Below are 18,872 nucleotides of genomic sequence, written 5' to 3' on the forward strand. Positions count from 1 at the left end.
TCCTTCATCTGCGAAAACTCAAGAAACGTGGGAGCTGAGTGTTCTTTGTCCCAAACACCACCGTGGGCCCAGGTGCCAGCAGTTCACTTGCCTGGAATCCTGGAGACTCCCTCTCCTCCCGGAGTACCTAACAGTCTTCACATTCAGATCTGCAGCGTTGCCTCTGGTCAATTTCTAAATAAACCAGATACTTTCTTTTGGAGGTGGGAACCAAATCTGTGGGTCTCTGGGAAGTAGGAAAGGGAAGGAAGAAATGGGGCTCATAAGGAGGGAGGAGGTTCCCACTGGGACCTGCCCTAAGCCACTCCCTCCTGGCCCCCTGCTCTCCAAACAAAGCAGCGAACTGAGGATCGCCCCGTCCAGCCCCCCCACGCCACCCCCTATTCCCTCGTAACCGGGCAACCCCGATTGGAAGATCTGAATTGGAAAGAAAGGAATGTTCCTTAAAGGGACCCACGAGTAGCCTCCCGCAGTCTCGCAGTGATTATAACCTCTTTTTTTTTTTTTTTTTTTTGCTTTTTGGGTCACACCCAACGATGCTCAGGGGTTACTCCTGGCTTTGCACTCAGGAATTGCTCCTGGCAGTGCTTGGGGCACCATATGGGATGCCGGGGATTGAACCCAGGTCGGCCGCGTGCAAGGCAAACGCCCTACCCGCTGTGCTATCGCTCCGGCCCCGATTATAACCTCTTATTATACAAGATTCTTATTATACGAGAATCTGTCTTAGGATATGAGAATCTCTTATTATACGAGACTGTGCTAGCCGATACCGATCTGCAGCTAACAGAGACCGCAGCACACCGATTTCGACCTACAGCCCGCAGCCACCGACTGGGTGCAAATGAGGAAACTACAACTTCCATGAAGCCCAGGGACCCAGAAGCGCCCGAAAGTGTTGCCCTTTTCCCTGGCCTTCTGGGCGTTGTAGTTTTCTTTGAAACTCTCCGCTTTCTAGTGGCCTAAGGAGCAGGAGACTGTGGTTGGGTTTTCCAGAAACGGGGGGCGGGGCCCCCGACTCCCAGAGCCGGCGTGGACCTATCAAGACCCGGAGGCGGGCACTGTTTGGGGGCGTGGCCTCGGGGGGAAACCACCGGGCGTGCCGCGGACGTCTCAACCCGGGAAAACGCCCTCTGCGGGAAGGAGAGGTGAGGGGTCGCGGGGGCTCGGGGGGGGCCGGACTCTGGGGCCCGGGAAAGAGGGGTGCCAGAGAACCGGAGAACTGGGTCCCGAAGGAGCACCGACTAGGCACCAGTACTTCTAGATCCTGGTCAAAGAGGAGGCTGGCAGCTCACTTTTGGATCTGGAAAAGAGGGGCGGGGGCGCGATACCCGGTTCCTAAGTCTGAGCTAAGAGGGTGCCGGAAAGTCTAGACTTCTGGTTCAGGGGAAGAAAAGACTGGAGGACTGGAAATGCTGAGTCCCCGAGGACGAGATGCTTTTGATCGCCTCTTGGAAGAGTCGGGGTCGGCTCGGGAGGCTGGATCCGTGGGTGCTCGGGGCCGGGAGGTCCGGATGGATGCTGTTACCCCTCTCCGCCCTACAGACAGCACGTCGCCATGCCTCGCTCTGGGCTCCGCGTCGCCCTTCTCCTGCCACCGCTGCTGTTGCTGCGCGCTGTTCTGGCCGTACCCTTGGAGCGCGGGACGCCCAAGGAGGAGAACCCCGCCACCGAGACCCCCGTGAGTGGCTGAGCCCGCTCTCCAGCCAGGGGTTTGCAGTGGCACTTAAGTCCCTGCGGGCGCCGTTGCCCCCCTGGGTACACCTAGATGCGGCTTGGAGTCTGCCAACCGATCATGCTTTGACGTGGTGGAAAAGCCGTGGGGCGGGGGGGCCGAAGGAGGGGGCGGGGCGGGGGTGAGCGCGCCGAGGCGCGGGAAAGCACGGCCGAACTTGCGTGAAATATCTGTGGCCCCGTCCCTTCTACCCCAGCTTCTTCTTGTCCATGTAAGAAAGATTTCCACCCACCTTCCTTTAAGAAAGGCGATGAATGGAGGGGTGAAAAAAGAACTACATTTCCCGGTATGCCGAGCAGGTGGCGTTAAGCTAACTAGGCTGAGCTCCGGGTTCATGGTGCTCATGGGAGTTGTAGTTTAGATTATGAAGCAATTTAAAAATATTTTATTTAATTTTTATTTGTTTATTTGGGGCCACATTCTGTGGTGCTCAGAGCTTACTGTTGGCTCAGCTTACTTCTGTGCTCAGAGATCACTCCTGGCGGAGCTCAGGGGCCCATTTGGGGTGCAGGGGATCGAATCCGGGTGGGCCATGTGAAAGACAAGCGCCTTCCACACTGTGCTATTGCTCCGGCCCCTCACCTGTATATTTTGCACTCAGTTCTTGAGCTCTCTCTCCAGCCCGAGTCTCTTCTCTCGTCATTCATTCCACCCCATTTCTTTCTTTCTTTCTTTCTTTCTTTTTTTTGGCTTTTTGGGTCACACTCGGCGATGCACAGGGGTTACTCCTGGCTCTGCACTCAGGAATTGCTCCTGGCGGTGCTCGGGGGACCATATGGGATGCTGCGATTTGAACCCGGGTTGGCCCCATGCAAGGCAAATGCCCTGCCCGCTATGCTATCGCTCCAGCCCCATTTCTTGAGTCAGGGGTTTGATACAAAATTATGATTTTGTGGCAAGGCAAGTACGGGGCCCTTGGAAGCCCCTTGCTCTCACCCACCTGCCAAACGCACTGGCTCAACAAACATCAGGGGCTCCTAGAAGGAGAATCCGGGCAGAGGGAACAGCGGGGGCAGAGCAGAGTGAGTCTGAAACTTGCAGGGGATGGTCTGGAGGGGGGGGTGGTCCATGCGGCAGGAGTGCAGTGTGCGGGAGAAGGCCAAGTCAGGGAAGGGCGGCGCCGCTGCTGTGCAACGCCTGCAGGAAGCAGAGAATTATGATTTTGTGGATTGGGGCTGGGGGGCTGTACCCGGCTCAGGAGTGACCCCTGCTGGTATTTGGGGACCATATGTGGTGCTGGAGACCAACTGGGAGGCAAGGCAAGCACCTTAACTTGCCCTCTCTCCAGCCCCAGAGCACTGACCAGGATAGACATCACTGCCGTGAGACTAAAGTGCTCACAGGGTAGGGGTGAAAGGTCTATGGTGAGGGGCTCTGGTGAGATTCCCACCGCACACATGCTTCCAAGCATTGCCAGGATTAGCCCCTCAGTCTGAGGACTACCTGAGACAGCCAGAAAGAGGATCGGAGCCTTCAGCTCTGCAAACAGATGATGCAGGGAAAGTTGTAAGCGAGGGACCATAGTGATAGGTCAGCAGGCAGGACATCTGCCTGCCACGCGGCTGACCCGGGTTCGATCCCCAGAACCCTATATGGTCCCCTGAGCACAGAGTCAGGAGTAACCCTGACTGCCAGGGGTGACCGCCCTCCACCTAAAATGAGGGCATTTGTTCCTGTGAGCCAGTGAGTGGGTGATCCTCAGTTCCAGCAGCGCCCAGAGAAGAGGGTACCCACAGGGCAGGGTTGGGGGACCCCCTGCTATTGTGCAAGCCTCTCCCCTGCCCTGTGGGCTGTGTGGAGCTGGGCTTGGAATAGTGGGTGTTTGGGTATAGCGGCAGCAGGGCAGGAAGTAGAGTGGGGGTGGGACCATGATGTCTGTCCTTGTCTCTGAAGGACACAGGCCTGTACTACCACCGATACCTCCAGGAGGTCATCAATGTGCTGGAAACGGATGGGCACTTCCGGGAGAAGCTTCAGGCGGCCAACGCTGAGGATATCAAGGTGTGACCGGACTGGGTGGTCCCCAGTCCCACCCCCGTTTATCAGGGAACAGGGGAGAAACAGCTGCTGGGGGCAGCACTGCAGGAAAGGGACAGATGGGGCGGGAGGGTACAGACTGAGGCGACTGAGACCTGAGGCGATGGCATGGCTTCCGGTCTTGCCTCTGTCGCTCCCTCACCCATTCTGTGCCTCGGTTTTCCAAGCTGTAAAGTGGGGCGATGGTGAAAGCTGCCTCATGGAGCTCAGGGGCGCATGACTATATCCATTTTAGAGGCCTTGGACAGCACCTTTGTCCCTCCTCTGTGCCCAGCTCTTTGGTCCTGTGACGGGCACCCCTGTACCATGGCTGTACCAGGGTCTACCCTCCATGTCCCCCTACCACACAGCCCGGGAGGGGCCGTGCCCTGAGGCAGCCCTGCTCCCCGCTGGGCCTGGCTCTGCGTCTTAAAGGATGCTGGGTGTCCAGCAAAGGGGGGGTCCATCCTGGGCTTTGGGGTCAACACAGGTGCTGGCCCGGGGCAGGACATTGGGCCTGCTGCTAAGGAGGCTTCTGGAACTGAGTGATGCCAGGTGGGCTACAAGAGGGACAGCTGCCCACTGCTCTCGGTGTCCTGACCCCTGCCTCCTGTGTCCCGCCTGGCCTGGCCCCTGGCAGAGCGGGAAGCTGAGCCGGGAGCTGGACTTCGTCAGCCATCACGTTCGCACCAAGCTGGACGAGCTCAAGCGCCAGGAGGTGTCGCGGCTGAGGATGCTGCTCAAGGCCAAGATGGACGCGGAGCAGGAGCCCAGTAAGCGGGGTGCGGTGGGGCGTCCCCGGATTCCCCGCGGTGGCCACACATGTGAATAGGCCGGGCTGCAAGACACGCGGCCCCAGGTTCGATCGCTGATACCTTCTGGTATAGTCCAGGGGCCCCAGTGCCATCAGGATGACACTGAAGGAAGGAAGTAAAATGTGCCTGAGAGATTTTCTCTGCTGGCCAGAGGGGTGTGCAGAGGCTCAGGCATCTGCTGACCCCCCAGCGCCACCTCTGCCTCCCCCATGCTTCACTTCTGAGCACCGAGCCAGAGGGTGCCCCAAATTCTACCGGTTGAGGCCCCCACCCCCCAAAAATCAGCCAGTGACAGTTGATTTCTTTTCCACTTAGTCCAGGCCAGGTTGCCTTCTTCAGGCGCCACGAGGGAATGAAATCATACTTAATAACCCCCGCGTGTCTCACGTGGCTGGGCGGTGTGGACACTAATAACAGCTGGCAGCTCGTCCTGCTGTCTGGACCCCGACCCTGGGCATTTGTGACAGCTGCCCCTGTGGATGGCGCAGTCGGGCTGGGGTGCAACCTGCGACCTGGGGACCTTTGTCCCACGCTGCCCTCTGCCACATTCTTTGTTGGGGCGTGAGGCTCATCTCAGAGGTCACGTCCCTGGAGTTCCTCGAATCCTGACTGGTTTTTTTTTTTTGGTTTTTTTTGGGTCACACCCGGCGATGCACAGGGGTTACTCCTGGCTCAAGGAATTACCCCTGGCGGTGCTCAGGGGACCATATGGGATGCTGGGATTAGAACCCGGGTCGGCCGCGTGCAAGGCAAACGCTCTACCCGCTGTGCTATCGCTCCAGCCCCGAATCCTGGCTGTTGACCCCTGGGGGCCAAGCTGTGAGGGCTCTGGGGGTCCCATTTACATCACCTGTTCTCCCCCTCGTGACTATACTATATCTCTGGTTATTTTTACTTGAAGTGGACAGCAGAGTCGTGGCTATCACCTCCTCCAGGAAGACCTCCCTGATTGCTCCTAGACTCAATGAAGTCCTCTGGGACATCCCAGTGCCCTGTGTAAATAGCCAAGCCAGGACAGGGGAGCCTCCCCAGTGGTTTGCAGGGCTCATGTGGTGTCAGGATCAAATCTTTGAGTCATCCCTGAGGCCCTGGAATAGGAGTATATAAGAAAGAACATGCCTTGAGTTTGTTGTCTGTTTTCTCTTCTGCCTCACGCAGACATGCAATTGGACCACCTGAGCCTCCTGAAGCAGTTTGAACATCTGGACCCCCAGAACCAGCACACATTTGAGGCACGGGACCTGGAGCTGTTGATCCAAACGGTAGTTGACCCAGGGGACCTCTGGGCAGGGGACAGGGCCCCTGTGCCCCTGCGTGGCCAGCTGCAGAGTATGGGGTGGCGCCTCCAAGCCCTGAGGGAAAGCAGGGGTTTTCAGCAGGGCAGGCCTGTCTCTCAGAACTGATTTCATTTCCTTTGTGGATTTTTTTTTCTTTTTGGGTCACACCCAGTAAAGCTCAAGGTTTACTCCTGGCTGTGCACTCAGGAATTTCTCCTGGTGATGCTCAGGGGGACCATAGGGGATGCCAGGGGTCAAACCTGGGCCAGCCGCGTGCAAAGCACACCCTTCCTGCTGCCCTTCCTTCTGGACTATCGCTCCAGCCCCTCTTTTGTGGTTTTTTATTGGGGGCCACACCCCAGGATGCTCAGGGGCTTGCCCTGGTTCTGTGCTTGGTGGTCACTCCTGGACTGCCATATCTGGTGCTGGGAGATGGGACTTGGGTCTCTCTCTCTCTCTTTCTCTCTCTCTCTCTCTGCTTTTTGGGTCACACCTGGCCATGCACAGGAGCCCTGGCTCTGCACTCAGGAATTACTTCTGGTGGTGCTCAGGGGACCATATAGGATGCTGGGATTCGAACCGAGGTCGGCTGCGTACAACGGAAACGCCCTGCCTGCTGTGCTATCACTTCAGCCCCTCTTTCTATTTGTTTGTTTTTTTTTTTTTTTTTTGGGTGGGGGAATCACACCCGGCAATGCTCAGGGCTTACACCTGACCTTGTATTCAGGAATTATTCTTGACGGTGCTTGGGGGATGCTATGGGATGCCAGGATCAACCTGGGTTGGCTGTGTGTGCAAGGCAAGCACCCTCCCCACTATACTGTTGCTCTAGCCTGGAACTTGGGTCTCTTGCATGCAAAGCCTGCTTTCAGGCAGTTGAGCTGTCTCTCTAGCCCCAAACTTGGTTTCCAGTCTTCACTGGCTTTATTTGGTGGGTAGGAGTCATCTCTGTGTCCTGGGGGAAGTGGAACCATGCAATCCTCCCCCCTTCCCTCGCCAAAGAGTCACATCCTAACCTTCAAGATCTGTGGCTTTTGGGGTCAGAACCATCATACCGCAGGGAGAGCTCTTGCCTCGCATACAGCCAACCTAGGTTTGATCCAGGCATGCACCACATAGGGTCCCTCAATCGCTGCCAGGAATGATTCCTGAGTACAGAGTCAGGAGTAAGCCTTGGGCACTGACGGATGTGGCCTCCCAAAACCAACACCCCTAGCAAAGGAAAAAAAAATACTGTGACATTGGCTATTTTTTTGTAGTGATATTCAGGGATTACTTCCAGCAGTGCTCGGGGAATGCTGTGGTGCCTGGGGCTCAGCCAGGGCTGGCCACAGGCAGGTCCTGCTGACCTGGTCTCTAATTCCCAGTACTGTAGAAGGTCAGTGTTCTGAGCACTCACTTTACTTGCAGGAGGCCCAGGTTCCATTCCCAACACTGCATAGTCCCCTGGGTACCACCAGAAGCTTCTGAGCTCAGCTGGGTATCAACCTAAAGCCTAGCAAAACAAAACAAAACTCTGGGCTTGGGAGATAAATCAGTAGGATAATGGGACACATTCAGGAAGCCAAGATATGAAGGAACTTCGTAAGCCCTTTACCAGAAGATAAATTCATGTTGTTTTAAGCTCGTAAGATAGTGATGATCTGTCCATTAACAGCAGAAGCTAATTGCTTCTGTTGGGGGAACAGATGGAATAGCAGGGGTACGCACTAGGAGTCCCTGGGGGCCCACAGAGACTTTGGTCAGTGTGTGAAGATAAGTGGTCACAGCCACACATACACAGCTCCAGCACTTCCTGGGGCAGCTCCCTAAATGCTGAGCCCGAAAGGCTGAGTAGAGAGATCCTGTTGCTAGGTGTAGAAAATGGAAACGGGCTGGAGCAATAGTACAGCGGGTAGTGCGTTTGCCTTGCATGCAGCCAAACCAGGTTCGATTCCAAGCACCCCATATGGTCCCCTGAGCACCGCCAGGGGTAATTCCTGAGTGCAGAGCCAGGAGTAACCCCTGTGCATCAGCAGGTGTGACCCAAAAAGCAAAAAAAAAAAAAAAAAAAAAAAGGAAACAAAGGAACCCCAGAGATGAGGAGGGCTGAGACCAGGAGAATGGTGATGCAGTGGAGAAATAGTTTCTGGAACGTTCTGGAAGTAGACAGGAACAAACGTCCCATAGTGGGCTGGAGAATTTGCTCAATGGGCTGCAGCCCGGGTTCCATGCTGGGCATCTGCTTGGTCCACTACACACAGCCAAAAGTGACCCCCAAGCACCACCACAACTGGCTAGGGTGACTCCTGAGCACCTGGGGCTGTGGCCCCCAAACAAACAAAACCGTCCTGCCGGGCTCTCCAAGAACTCACTCAGGGCAGGAGCAGTAGCACAGCGGGTAGGGCGTTTGCCTTGCACGCGGCTGACCCGGGTTCGATTCCCAACATCCCATTTGGTCCCCTGTGCACCTCCAGGAGTAATTCCTGAGCACAGAGCCAGGAGTAACCCCTGTGCATCGCCGGGTGTGACCCAAAAAGCAAAAAGAAAAAAACCCAACTTACTCAAGTAGCTGCTATTATCTGTGTGGCCACTAGATGGCGCACCGACAGGCCATGCCTGCGGCCCCTCCAAGGAGGGACTGAGGGTTCCATTTCTCAGATGAGGGCTTGTCTCTTCCCCCTCTGAGGACCACACACATTTGAAGCTGGAGAGATAACACAAGGCTTCAGGGCCTTATGCCCTGGATTCTCTCCGGCTCCTGGACTCACACCTCTCTCGTATCAATGTGAGGGACAGAAACACAGATTTTTGTGGCCAGTACCTTATCCCAGGTACTCTCTCCATTCTGTTTTTGTTTGAGGGGCCATACTTAGTGGGGACCAGGGGCTAATCAGGGGGTAACTCTGATGCCATGCTGGGGCATAAACCTGGGTTTCCTGCATGCCCTCATGTGAGGCATGTGCTCTGCCCATTGAGCTCTCTCTGCAGCCCCATGAAGTGGACCAGGCCAGGGAGACAGCACAGTAATGGAGAACATGTTTTGTCGAGGCTGGAATGGTCCTCAGTGCCGCAGAGGGCACCCCAGGACACTGCCAGGGCTGAGCCCAGAGCATGGAGCCAGGAGGAAACCCTGGGCACAGCCAGGATGGCCTTCCCCCAAGGAGGCATTATCTGAGGTTTGCTTCCTCTGCCGGGTTCTTTTATTTTTTATTTATTTTTTTGCTTTTCTTTTTTTGGGTCACACCCGGCGATGCACAGAGGTTACTCCTGGCTCATGCACTCAGGAATTACTCCTGGTGGTGCTCAGGGAACTCTATGGGATGCTGGGAATCTAACCCAGGTCGGCCACGTGCAAGGCAAACGCCCTACCCGCTGTGCTGTCGCTCCAGCCCCTCTGCCGAACTCTTGAGGCGCTGGGGAAAGGTGGGTCAGGTTAATACCGGCCCTAATCACTCCAGAGCAAACTGAGGTGACTGCGAGGTCAGGACTTGAGACCCTGGACAGGATGGCTGTCGTGCTGTCGTGGTTGCACTTGGCCTGGCCTTTGGAGATAGAATTTGGGGCTTGGTCCTGCCAGGTGGGGGTGACCGGCTGCCTCTCCCCAGGCCACCCGGGACCTCGCCCAGTACGACGCCGCCCATCACGAAGAGTTCAAACGCTATGAGATGCTCAAGGAGCACGAGCGGCGCCGCTACCTGGAGTCCCTGGGTGAGGAGCAGCGGAAGGAGGCGGAGAGGAAGCTGGAAGAGCAGCAGCGCCGGCACCGCGAACACCCCAAAGTCAATGTGCCCGTAAGGACCCGCTACCCCCATGCCCATCCTCCTCCTGGTCCAGCTCCCATCGTTTCCATCCGAGGAAGTAGCTAAAGAACTACAACTCCCAGAAGGCACTGGGGCCAGATGCGCCCTTTGAATATGATCACCCTCTCCCTGGGTTGTGGGGGATTTAGTTTGCCTAGGCGGGAGGACTTCTAGAAACAAGGGATGCGGATGGAATGGGCTGTGGACGGCTTGCTCAGACGCCTCGGCTGTCCCCTCTGCAGGGCAGCCAAGCGCAGCTGAAGGAGGTGTGGGAGGAGCTGGATGGATTGGACCCCAACAGGTTTAACCCCAAGACCTTCTTCATACTGCATGGTAAGGTGGGGACGGAACCCCTAGATCCAAGCTCCACCCTGAGGCTCTGATCTTTCTAGGGCCCGGTGCTGAGGACCCCCTTTCAGCACCTGACTCCCCCTCACGTGCCTTCCCCCCTCGGATCTGGTCCCCTACTAGGGATCCTATCGCTGAGCGTGGTCTTGTCCCTGGTGAACAGGCCTCCCGGACTTCATCATCATCATCATCATCATCATCATCATTATTATTATTATTGTTGTTGTTGCTTTTTGGGTCACACCTGGCGATGCTCAGGGGTTGACTCCTTGCTCTGTACTCAGGCATTACTCCTGGCAGTGTTCAGGGGACCCTATGGGATGCTGGGAATCGAACCCAGGTCGACTGCGTGCAAGGCAAACGCCCTACCCGCTGTGCTATTGCTCCAGACCTCTGCCTTCATTATTTGGAGCCACATTTCTTTTTATCCTCCTGTCTGGGCTTAGCAGCCCCCATGGGTGTGTCAAAGACCGGACCCGGAAGCTCACCCTGCTGTGCTCAGAGTTTTTGGGGCCCAGCTCATTCATTCCCTTGAAGTTTCTCTGAGCTCCCTCTATATTTTTGTTTGTTTGTTTTGGGACCAGGACTTGCTCCTGGCTCTGCATCCAGGGATCATTCCTTGAGGTGCTCAGCGGGCCATACGGGATGCCGGGCATTGAATCCAAGCTGGCTGCTCCCTCCCCCTGTACTTTCTCTGCAGCCTCAAGCTCATTCTGTGTACTCAGCTTCATGGAGATGCCAGGACACAGTTGGGACCCAAGCCACGACCCACCCACCCACCTACCAGCACCCAGCCTAGAGTGAAAAGCCAGGCCCATTTTATTTTGGCAAGGGGGGTAGGCAGAGACTGAGAGGTACATCCCGCAGTGCTCAGGGAGAATCTTATGCCATGCCAGGGATTGAATTGGTGTTGGCAGTGTGCAAGGCAAGTGCCTAACTATCTGGATCATCTCTCAGGACCCAGGAAAATAGTTTTAAAGTTAAGGAACTTTTTTTTTCGTTTTGGGTCACACCTGGCGATGCACAGGGGTTACTCCTGGCTTTGCACTCAGGAATTACTCCTGGCGATGCTCAAGGGACCATATGGGATGCTGGGATTTGAACCCAGGTTGGCCGAGTGCAAGGCAAACACCCTACCCGCTATGCTATTGCTCCAGCCCCTAAGGAACTTTTTAGAGGGGGCCACATCCAGCTGGGCTTAGAGCTTACTCCTGGCTCTGCACCGGGGATCTCCCTTGGTGGATTCAGGGGACCATGTGAGATGCAGGGGATTATACCCTGGTCAGCTCAGCCGTGTGCAAAGCAAACGCCCTCCCCGCTTAACATCACTCCTCCGGCCCCACATACTTTTTAAAACACAGTGCTACGCACGCTTAATCTGTTGGAAATAACTTTTGTGCACTCGGAAATAGAAAAGTTTGTGTGATTCACTTTATTCAGTTTTTGCTTTATTTTACGAGCCTAGAGCTGAGCCCACAGTGCCCAAGTATAATTGTTGCTCATTTAAATTTTAGGAGGCCAGAGCAAAGTACAGCAGGTAGGGCACTTGCCCACCTACCTTGTATGTGGCCAAACTGGATTTAATCCTGGCCACCTCATATGGTCCCCGTAGCCTCACTAGGTGTGATCCCTGAGCAAAGAAGCTGGAATCAGCCTTGAGCACTGCCAGGTATAACCTCAAAATAAAATAATAAACAAATTTGGGTGTCCTGTGTGGCTGGTGGCTGCTCTGTTTGGACAGTTGGTCTATGGAGAGATTACATTTCAATTTAGACCTTAGTGGAGAGGAACATGACACCCCACAGTGCTCCCCAATACCTATGTTGTCCCCCTCAGATATCAACAGTGATGGTGTCCTGGATGAACAAGAGCTGGAGGCCCTCTTCACTAAGGAGGTGAGTGCTGGAAGCCAGAGGCACGTGCAATGCCTGGGCCGGTTCTGGCCTCTCAACTATCCCTTGGAGATCAATTGCGGGAGAACTGCAACTCCCAGCAGCCCTTGAGGCAAAGGGCAGCTGCCTGGAGTGGCGGAGTGCCCCGAGGGCTGCTGGGAGTTGAAGTCTGATCACCCGTGTTGCGAGGTCCGCGAGCCTGAGAAAGAGGAGCCCTGGACTTCTCAGTAGCCCCTGCCCATCGCATGTCCCCGCAGCTGGAGAAAGTGTATGATCCAAAGAATGAAGAAGATGACATGCGGGAGATGGAGGAGGAGCGGCTGCGCATGCGGGAACACGTGATGAAGAACGTGAGAACACGGTTCCCGCCTGAGGGCAGTGGTAGCTGGAGGGGTGTCCAGCGCTGTCTATTACTGTTTTATTCATGTATTTAGTTTATGGTTTTTGGGCCACACACCCATCGGTGCTCAGGACTTTCTCCTGGTTCTGCACTCAGGGATCACTCCTGGCGGTGTTCGGGGGACTATATGGGGTACCGGAGATCAAACCTGGGTCAGCCACGTGCAATGCAAACGCCTGCCCTGCTGAACTATTGTCCCGGCCCCTGGCCCTTAACATTATCTGCCTCCCCAGGTGGACACCAACCAGGACCGCCTAGTGACCCTGGAGGAGTTCCTGGCATCTACGCAGAGGAAGGAGTTTGGGGACACTGGGGAGGGCTGGGAGGTGAGAGCTTGGGGACCCTCTGGTTGCTCAGTAACTGTCTCCCACGCCCGGCCCTCCGCCGCTCCTCTCCCTGGGTCTTCATACACTCGCCCGACTGCTCTGAAGCCTCCGTATCGGGTGGGGTCCTCTGCAGACGGTGGAGATGCGCCCCGCGTACACGGAGGAAGAGCTGAAGAGGTTCGAGGAGGAGCTGGCGGCGCGGGAGGCAGAGCTGAATGCTAAGGCCCAGCGCCTCAGCCAAGAGACAGAGGCTCTGGGTCGCTCCCAGGGCCGCCTGGAGGCTCAGAAGAGAGAACTACAGCAGGTGAGTGGCCAAGGGAGGCGAGGTTCATTGTCCAAGCTCCGGAAGTGCCCTCGTGCAAGCAGCCTGAGCCACCCTAGTGGCTGCCATCTTGACTAAGGGCAGATGTCAGCCCTGACAGTCGTGGCCGCCATGTTGGGTAGGGGCAGGAGGCTGGTAAGTGGGAAGGGATAGGGAGGCTCAAGGAGGAGAGGGGGAGACCTAGCTTGCTTCAGCTTGCCCACGTGAAGGCGCAATTCAGGCCATCACAGCTGAGAGAGAATTGGATCTTACTAGGCCCAGCTGTAGAGAGGAAAACGGGCAGAGAGAAGGGATGAGCCCCCGGGCCGCTGGACACGTTGCCATGGAAACCTGGGGTAGGGGGGGACCCGTCTGACTGTGTCCTCTCCACTAGGCCGTGCTGTACATGGAACAGAGGAAGCAGCAGCTGCAAGGCCACAGCGACTCAGCGCCCAGACCTGAGGAGAAGCTCAGGTTCCACCCTGAAACAGGTGCTGCCCCCATACAGTGGGGAACCTGGCCCCTGGGTCTGAGGGAGGAGGGATTGGGCACCTATAATCTGAGGGAGGAGGGCTGGGGGGCTTGGTTCTGAGGGAGGACAGGCTGGGGCTAAGATGCAAAGGACCGAGCAAGGAGAGACTGAGTCTGAAGGAGGAGGGGTTGGGTGTGAGGGAGGAGGAACTGAGGGAGGAGGGGCCGGGGTGTCTAATACTACCATTTCTCCCCAGTTGCAGATGATGCCCCTGTCCCAGCCCCAGTTGGTGACCACAAAGACGTGGACACGTCAGAGAAGAAGGTCCCAGAGCAGCCCCCCGAGCAGCCGCGGCTGGAGCCCCAGAACCTGTGATGGCTCACATCCCACAGCCCCCTGGGTCCTTGCAGAAGCAGCTGATGTTGGGGTGCTAAGGGTCAGGATGAATCCTGGGGGCCTGCAATCTGGGGCGCCCCTGGGGCCGGGGGACAGGGTGGCAGGTGACACCTGGCCCAGGCCCACTCTGTGCCTCGGTTTCCCCTAGGCCTGGCCCTTCTTTCTGTCCCTCTTCAAGGACCCACCTTGTCTCATGTCCAGCGGGGTATTCACTGATCCACCTAACGGGGGGTCACCCCTCCTTCCTGAAAGGGTTTGCTTTGTGCTTATCTTCTGGGCCTTGGGAAGCCCCCCAGCTGCTGGAACCCCACCCTCTGCGCCTGACCCTGCTTTGCCTGGTTTATGGATCTTGGGGATCCCTTAGGAACTTGATACCAGTGACACCTGGAAGACCCATGAAGGTCCAGTCTCCTTCCACATCACTGACGCTCCCCAACTCTCCGGCCTCCTCTGCCTTGGGGCTCCTCCCTGACACCCCAGAAGGGTCCCAGAGCTGCCCCAATGCGGTTCTGGCCCCTCAACCTCACATGGGCACCCTCAGGGCTGGGCCCCTGCCCTTTGGCCTCCTCCTCTGCTGCCCTCCATCCTGCTCTCCCAGTTCTCCCCAAATATACTTTCTGGAACAAATCCATGCCTTGTCTGAAGATGCATTCCCCCCCCCCCCATCCCCAGCACACCTTGCAACATTCTCTTTATTTTGTTTCCTTTTTCATTTGGAGTCACTCCGACAGTGCTCTAGGTACCACGTGGGAAGGTTTGAAGCCAGGCCTCCTGCATGCGAAGCATTATCTCAGTCTACCGAGTTCTCAGGCCTTTTGAGTTTTTTTTGTTTCTGTTTTATGTTTTGGGGAGGGTCACACCCAGTAGTGTTCAGCGCTTACTCCTGGCTCTTCACTTAAAGCTCACTCCTGGCAGGGCCTAGGAACCATATGGAATGTGAGGGACCAACCTGGGTCAGCCACGCACAAGATAAATGCCCTGCCCACTGTGATATCTCCCCAGCCCTTTGTGGCCAGTCCTGGTTCTGGGCTCAGGAGTGATCTTTGGCCATGCTTGGGAGAATGTAGGCAGGGCTGGACTTGAATGAAGGTGATAAAGGTTGGAGAGTGAACAGGAGCTAAAATCCTGGTCCTGGCAGAATTTCTAAATCTAGCCAGCTGACCCCCGCACCATTGCACATCTACAAAGGAAGATGTGGAAGGAAGATCAAGGGAATTTAAAGAATGATTAAGGGGTGGAGGGGCTAGAGCAATAGCACAGCGTGTAGGGCATTTGCCTTGCATGCGGCCAACCCGGATTTGATTCCCAGCATCCCATGTGGTCCCCCGAGCACCACCAGGAGTAATTCCTGAGTGCAGAGCCAGGAGTAACCCCTGTGCATCCCTGGGTGTGACCCAAAAAGCAAAAAAAATATAAAAAAGAATGATTAAGGAGTGGAGAGATAGTAGCATAGAGCCAGGAGTAAGCCCTGAACAACGCCAGGTGTGGCCCCCAGCACCTCACAAGTAATCTCTGTCACCTCTGTCTCAAGCACCCCCCGCCCCCTCCCTCCTCACCTTTAGTTCTAGTCATAATCCAAGGGAATTCTATTGGCCCTTTTGTTCTGTTTGAGATGATTTCCTCTCTGATCTGCCTGCTACCAAGATTTGCCAGTGCCCGGACGCTGTGAAATGATGGCTCTGAGCCCTGGGGTGGCTCCAGTGATCCAGTGCCGAGTCAGCATGTGGTAGGCCCTGGCTTCGGTACCTGATACCGCATGATCTCCAGCACCTCCAGGTGTGGCCTGGTGGACTAAGCATTGTTGGGTGTGGCCCCTACAATAAATGAAACTGTTGCCTTCCCCTTGGCATTTCTGGCTGCATTTCTGGCTGTATACAGGCCCTGGGGCAGGAGAGAAGACAGTGTCAGGGTGGGAATTTAGTTGTCTGTCTCCCAACATTCCAAATTGGCCTTCACCCTTCTCCTGGATCTCTGTGTAGGGGGGGAGTTCTGAATTTTATTTTATTTTATTTTATTTTATTTTATTTTTGCCTGGACTGGAGCAATAGCACATCGGGTAGGGCATTTGCCTTGCACGCGGCAGACCCGGGTTCGATTCCTCCGTTCCTCTCGGAGAGCTCAGCAAGCTACCGAGAGTATCCCGTCCGCACAGCAGAGCCTGACAAGCTACCTGTGGCATATTCAATATGCCAAAAACAGTAACAACAAGTCTCACACTGGAGACATTACTGGTGCCCGCTCGAGCAAATCGAACAATGGGACAACAGTGCTAAAGTGCTACCGTGCTTATTTTTGCCACATCTAGCAGCGCTCAGGGCTTACTCCTGGCTCTACACTTACGGATCACTAAGTGATCCTGACAGGTTCAGGGGACCAAATGTGGTGCTACGGATGAAGCTGGAGTCCTGATATTTTGACATCCAGAGTTTTTTATTTGAGGGCCATACCTGGCAGTGTTCAGTGTCTTTTTCAGGCTTTGTGCTCAGGGTCACTCCTCGAAGCGCTACGGGGACCACATGGGACAAGGGATTAAATTGTAGTCAGGAACCAGAGGGATAATACAGTGACCCGGGTGCTTCCCTTGCAAACGGCCAGCTAGATTTGATCCCTGGCATCCCAGATGGTACCCCAACCCCCACTAGGAGTGATCCCTGAGCACAGCCAAGTCTGAACAACAACAAAATACCAAAAACCTCCAAAACAAACCACTGACCAGCTAAGTGCAAGGCAAACTGTGACCTCTCTATACTCTCCGGACCCCAGGCTTTTGGAGTCTTGTCGATTTTGATGGGAGGCTGGAGAGGGTCCTGTAGCACCAACCTTCTGACCAACTAAATGCTGAAAACAGGAGAGAGCACAGGGGCTAAGGCCTTGCAAGCAATGGGCCCCAGATCGATCCCCAAAGAAAGCCGATATAATCTCTCAGCGCTGCGGATGTGCTGCCAAATTAAAAAAACAAAAGAAACAGGTCAGAGTGATAGTACAGTGAGGAGGAAGTTTGCTTTGCACAGAGCCAGACTGGGTTTTTTTTTTTTTTTCTTTTTGGGTCACACCTGGCGATGCACAGGGGTTACTCCTGGCTCTGCACTCAGGAATTACTCCTGGCGGTGCTCACGGGACCATATGGGATGCTGGGAATCGAACCCGGGTCGGCCGCGTGCAAGGCAAACACCCTACCCGATGTGCTATTGCTCCAGCCCCCCAGCCTGGGTTTGGTCCCCAGCATCCCATACAGCCCCAGACCGCTGTCAGGAGTAATTCCTGAGTGCAGAGCCAAGAGTAATCCCTGAGTATCTCTGGGTGTGGCTCCAAATAAAAATATAATTATAATAAAACCCAGATTAATTTTCATTCTAGGAGACCCATGAAAGGTGATTCCCTCTACTGCCCCCATTGTATAGAGGGAGCCAGCCCCTAGAAAACCCCACATCTGGGCTGGAGTGATTATGTCACTTGCCTTCCACACGGTTGACCCGGGTTTGAGTCCCAGCACCCCACAAGGTCCCCCAATCCTTCACCTTGAGTAGTCCCCAAGTTCAGAGCCAGGAGTGAGCCTTAAGCATTGCCAGGTGTGGCCCCTACACACGCAAAAAAAAAACCAAATAAGAAATACTGAGTCATTTGTCTGGGGTTCCCCCTGCCCCCCATCCCAAAGTAAGAAGCAGGGCTGGAATTTCAACATGCTGGCTCCAAAGTCCTCATTTTTGAACTTAGTGCGATGTTCTTTCTGACCTGCATCTACGCTCCATAAATTCGAAGAAGCGACTGAGTTAATGAATAAAGGCCATCCCATCTCCCTGCCTGGCTGTCCACTTGCCCCTTGCATGGCTCCTTGCTGCGTGTCCCTGCTCCAGATGATCTTTCCTATTACAGGTGTTTTTCTAGTGCTTAAATGTGATCCTGCTCATCACCTCCTTTCTGGCCGGCTTCACGCTCCACCACCTGCAGTGTCAGTGCTCTGGCCCATCACAAATAGCCTCGCTGGCCTCTCCAGGCGTTCCCCTCTCAGGGGCCCCTCCCGAGCTGGCCTGAGGCACTCTTGTCTAAGGGATCCTGCTTTCCCGAGTGTGCACTGTCTCCTCCGTGCGAGACCAGCTCTGCCTCTAGGACGTGAAAACCTCTATTGAAGGGCCAGAGCGATAGTATATTGGGTAAGGAACTGACCCAGCTTCGACCCCTGGCCCCCCATAGGGTTCCTCGAGCACCACCAGGAGTTATTCCTGAGCACAGGAGCCAGGAGTAAGCCCTGAGTATCCCAGGGTGTGACCTCAAAAGCAAAACAAAACAAAACAAAACTGCCGTGGAAATCTGACCAGATGGGTTCCTCTGCGATGTGGCTAAGTGGAAGAACAAGCAAGCACGTTAAGGGGGCCCTTATCCCTGGAACCTCATAAGCGCTCGGTGGCATGGTCCCTTTCATCACCAGCTCCATAAGGAGAGAGCCATCTGCAGGGCACCTGCCATCACCGGCCCCCTCAGTCATTGCAACTGCAGCAAAGGGAAGGGAAATCGACGACAAAAATGGGCAAAGTGGGGAGGGCATTAGCCTTGCACACAGTCAACCCAGGTTCAATCCTCAGCATTGCATATGGCCCCCCAGTTACTGCCAGGAGAAATTCTCTCTCCTTTCTTTCTCTCTCTCTCTCTCTCTCTCTCTCTCTCTCTTATCCTTTTATCCTCTCTCTTTCTCTTTCCTTTTTGGGTGACAGGAATCACTCTTGATGGTGCTTGGAGAATCATACGGTATGCCGGGGATAGAACCCAGGATGGCCTCATGCAAGGCAAATGCCCTACCCACTGTACTATCACTTTGGCCCCAACAGTAATTCTTGTGTGCAGAGTCAGGAATAACCCCTGAAAATGGCTAGGTGTGGCCCCCAAACAAAACAAAAATAAAAACTCAACAATAAAAAAAAAAACGGGGGAGCTGCAGCAATAGTCCAGCGGGGAGTGTGTTTGCCTTGCATGAGGCTGACCCAGGTTCAATCCCCAGCATCCCATATAATCCCCCAAACCCCGCCAGGATTGCAGAGCCAGGAATAAGTCCTGAACACCACTGGGTATGGCCCAAAGCTATATATATGTAGTCATAGTGACATACTTTCACTGTAT

The 18,872-nt window shown here is 55.1% G+C and overlaps 1 protein-coding gene across 1 annotated transcript; it reads left to right on the top strand.

The window, feature by feature from the left end:
- The first annotated feature begins 1,018 nt into the window (after window positions 1–1,018).
- Window positions 1,019–15,590, top strand: NUCB1 (nucleobindin 1). Its single transcript, XM_055146192.1, has 13 exons — window positions 1,019–1,148; window positions 1,546–1,681; window positions 3,629–3,736; window positions 4,392–4,524; window positions 5,725–5,828; window positions 9,431–9,616; window positions 9,868–9,958; window positions 11,810–11,868; window positions 12,123–12,215; window positions 12,499–12,591; window positions 12,725–12,895; window positions 13,287–13,383; window positions 13,621–15,590. Exons 2-13 carry the CDS (start codon window positions 1,559–1,561, stop codon window positions 13,737–13,739), a joined length of 1,377 nt encoding a protein of 458 aa, XP_055002167.1. The 5' UTR covers window positions 1,019–1,148; window positions 1,546–1,558; the 3' UTR covers window positions 13,740–15,590.
- The last annotated feature ends 3,282 nt before the right edge of the window (window positions 15,591–18,872 follow it).

Source organism: Sorex araneus, chromosome 8, assembly GCF_027595985.1.
Source record: "Sorex araneus isolate mSorAra2 chromosome 8, mSorAra2.pri, whole genome shotgun sequence".
NCBI lineage: Eukaryota > Metazoa > Chordata > Mammalia > Eulipotyphla > Soricidae > Sorex > Sorex araneus.

Bases quoted from the DNA above. Each gene is read 5' to 3' on its own strand.
- NUCB1 (XM_055146192.1), top strand. From the start codon at position 1,559: ATGCCTCGCTCTGGGCTCCGCGTCGCCCTTCTCCTGCCACCGCTGCTG. The intron at 3,737-4,391 runs GTGTGACCGGAC...GGCCCCTGGCAG, and splicing joins CCAACGCTGAGGATATCAAG to AGCGGGAAGCTGAGCCGGGA. The intron at 5,829-9,430 runs GTAGTTGACCCA...GCCTCTCCCCAG, and splicing joins TGGAGCTGTTGATCCAAACG to GCCACCCGGGACCTCGCCCA.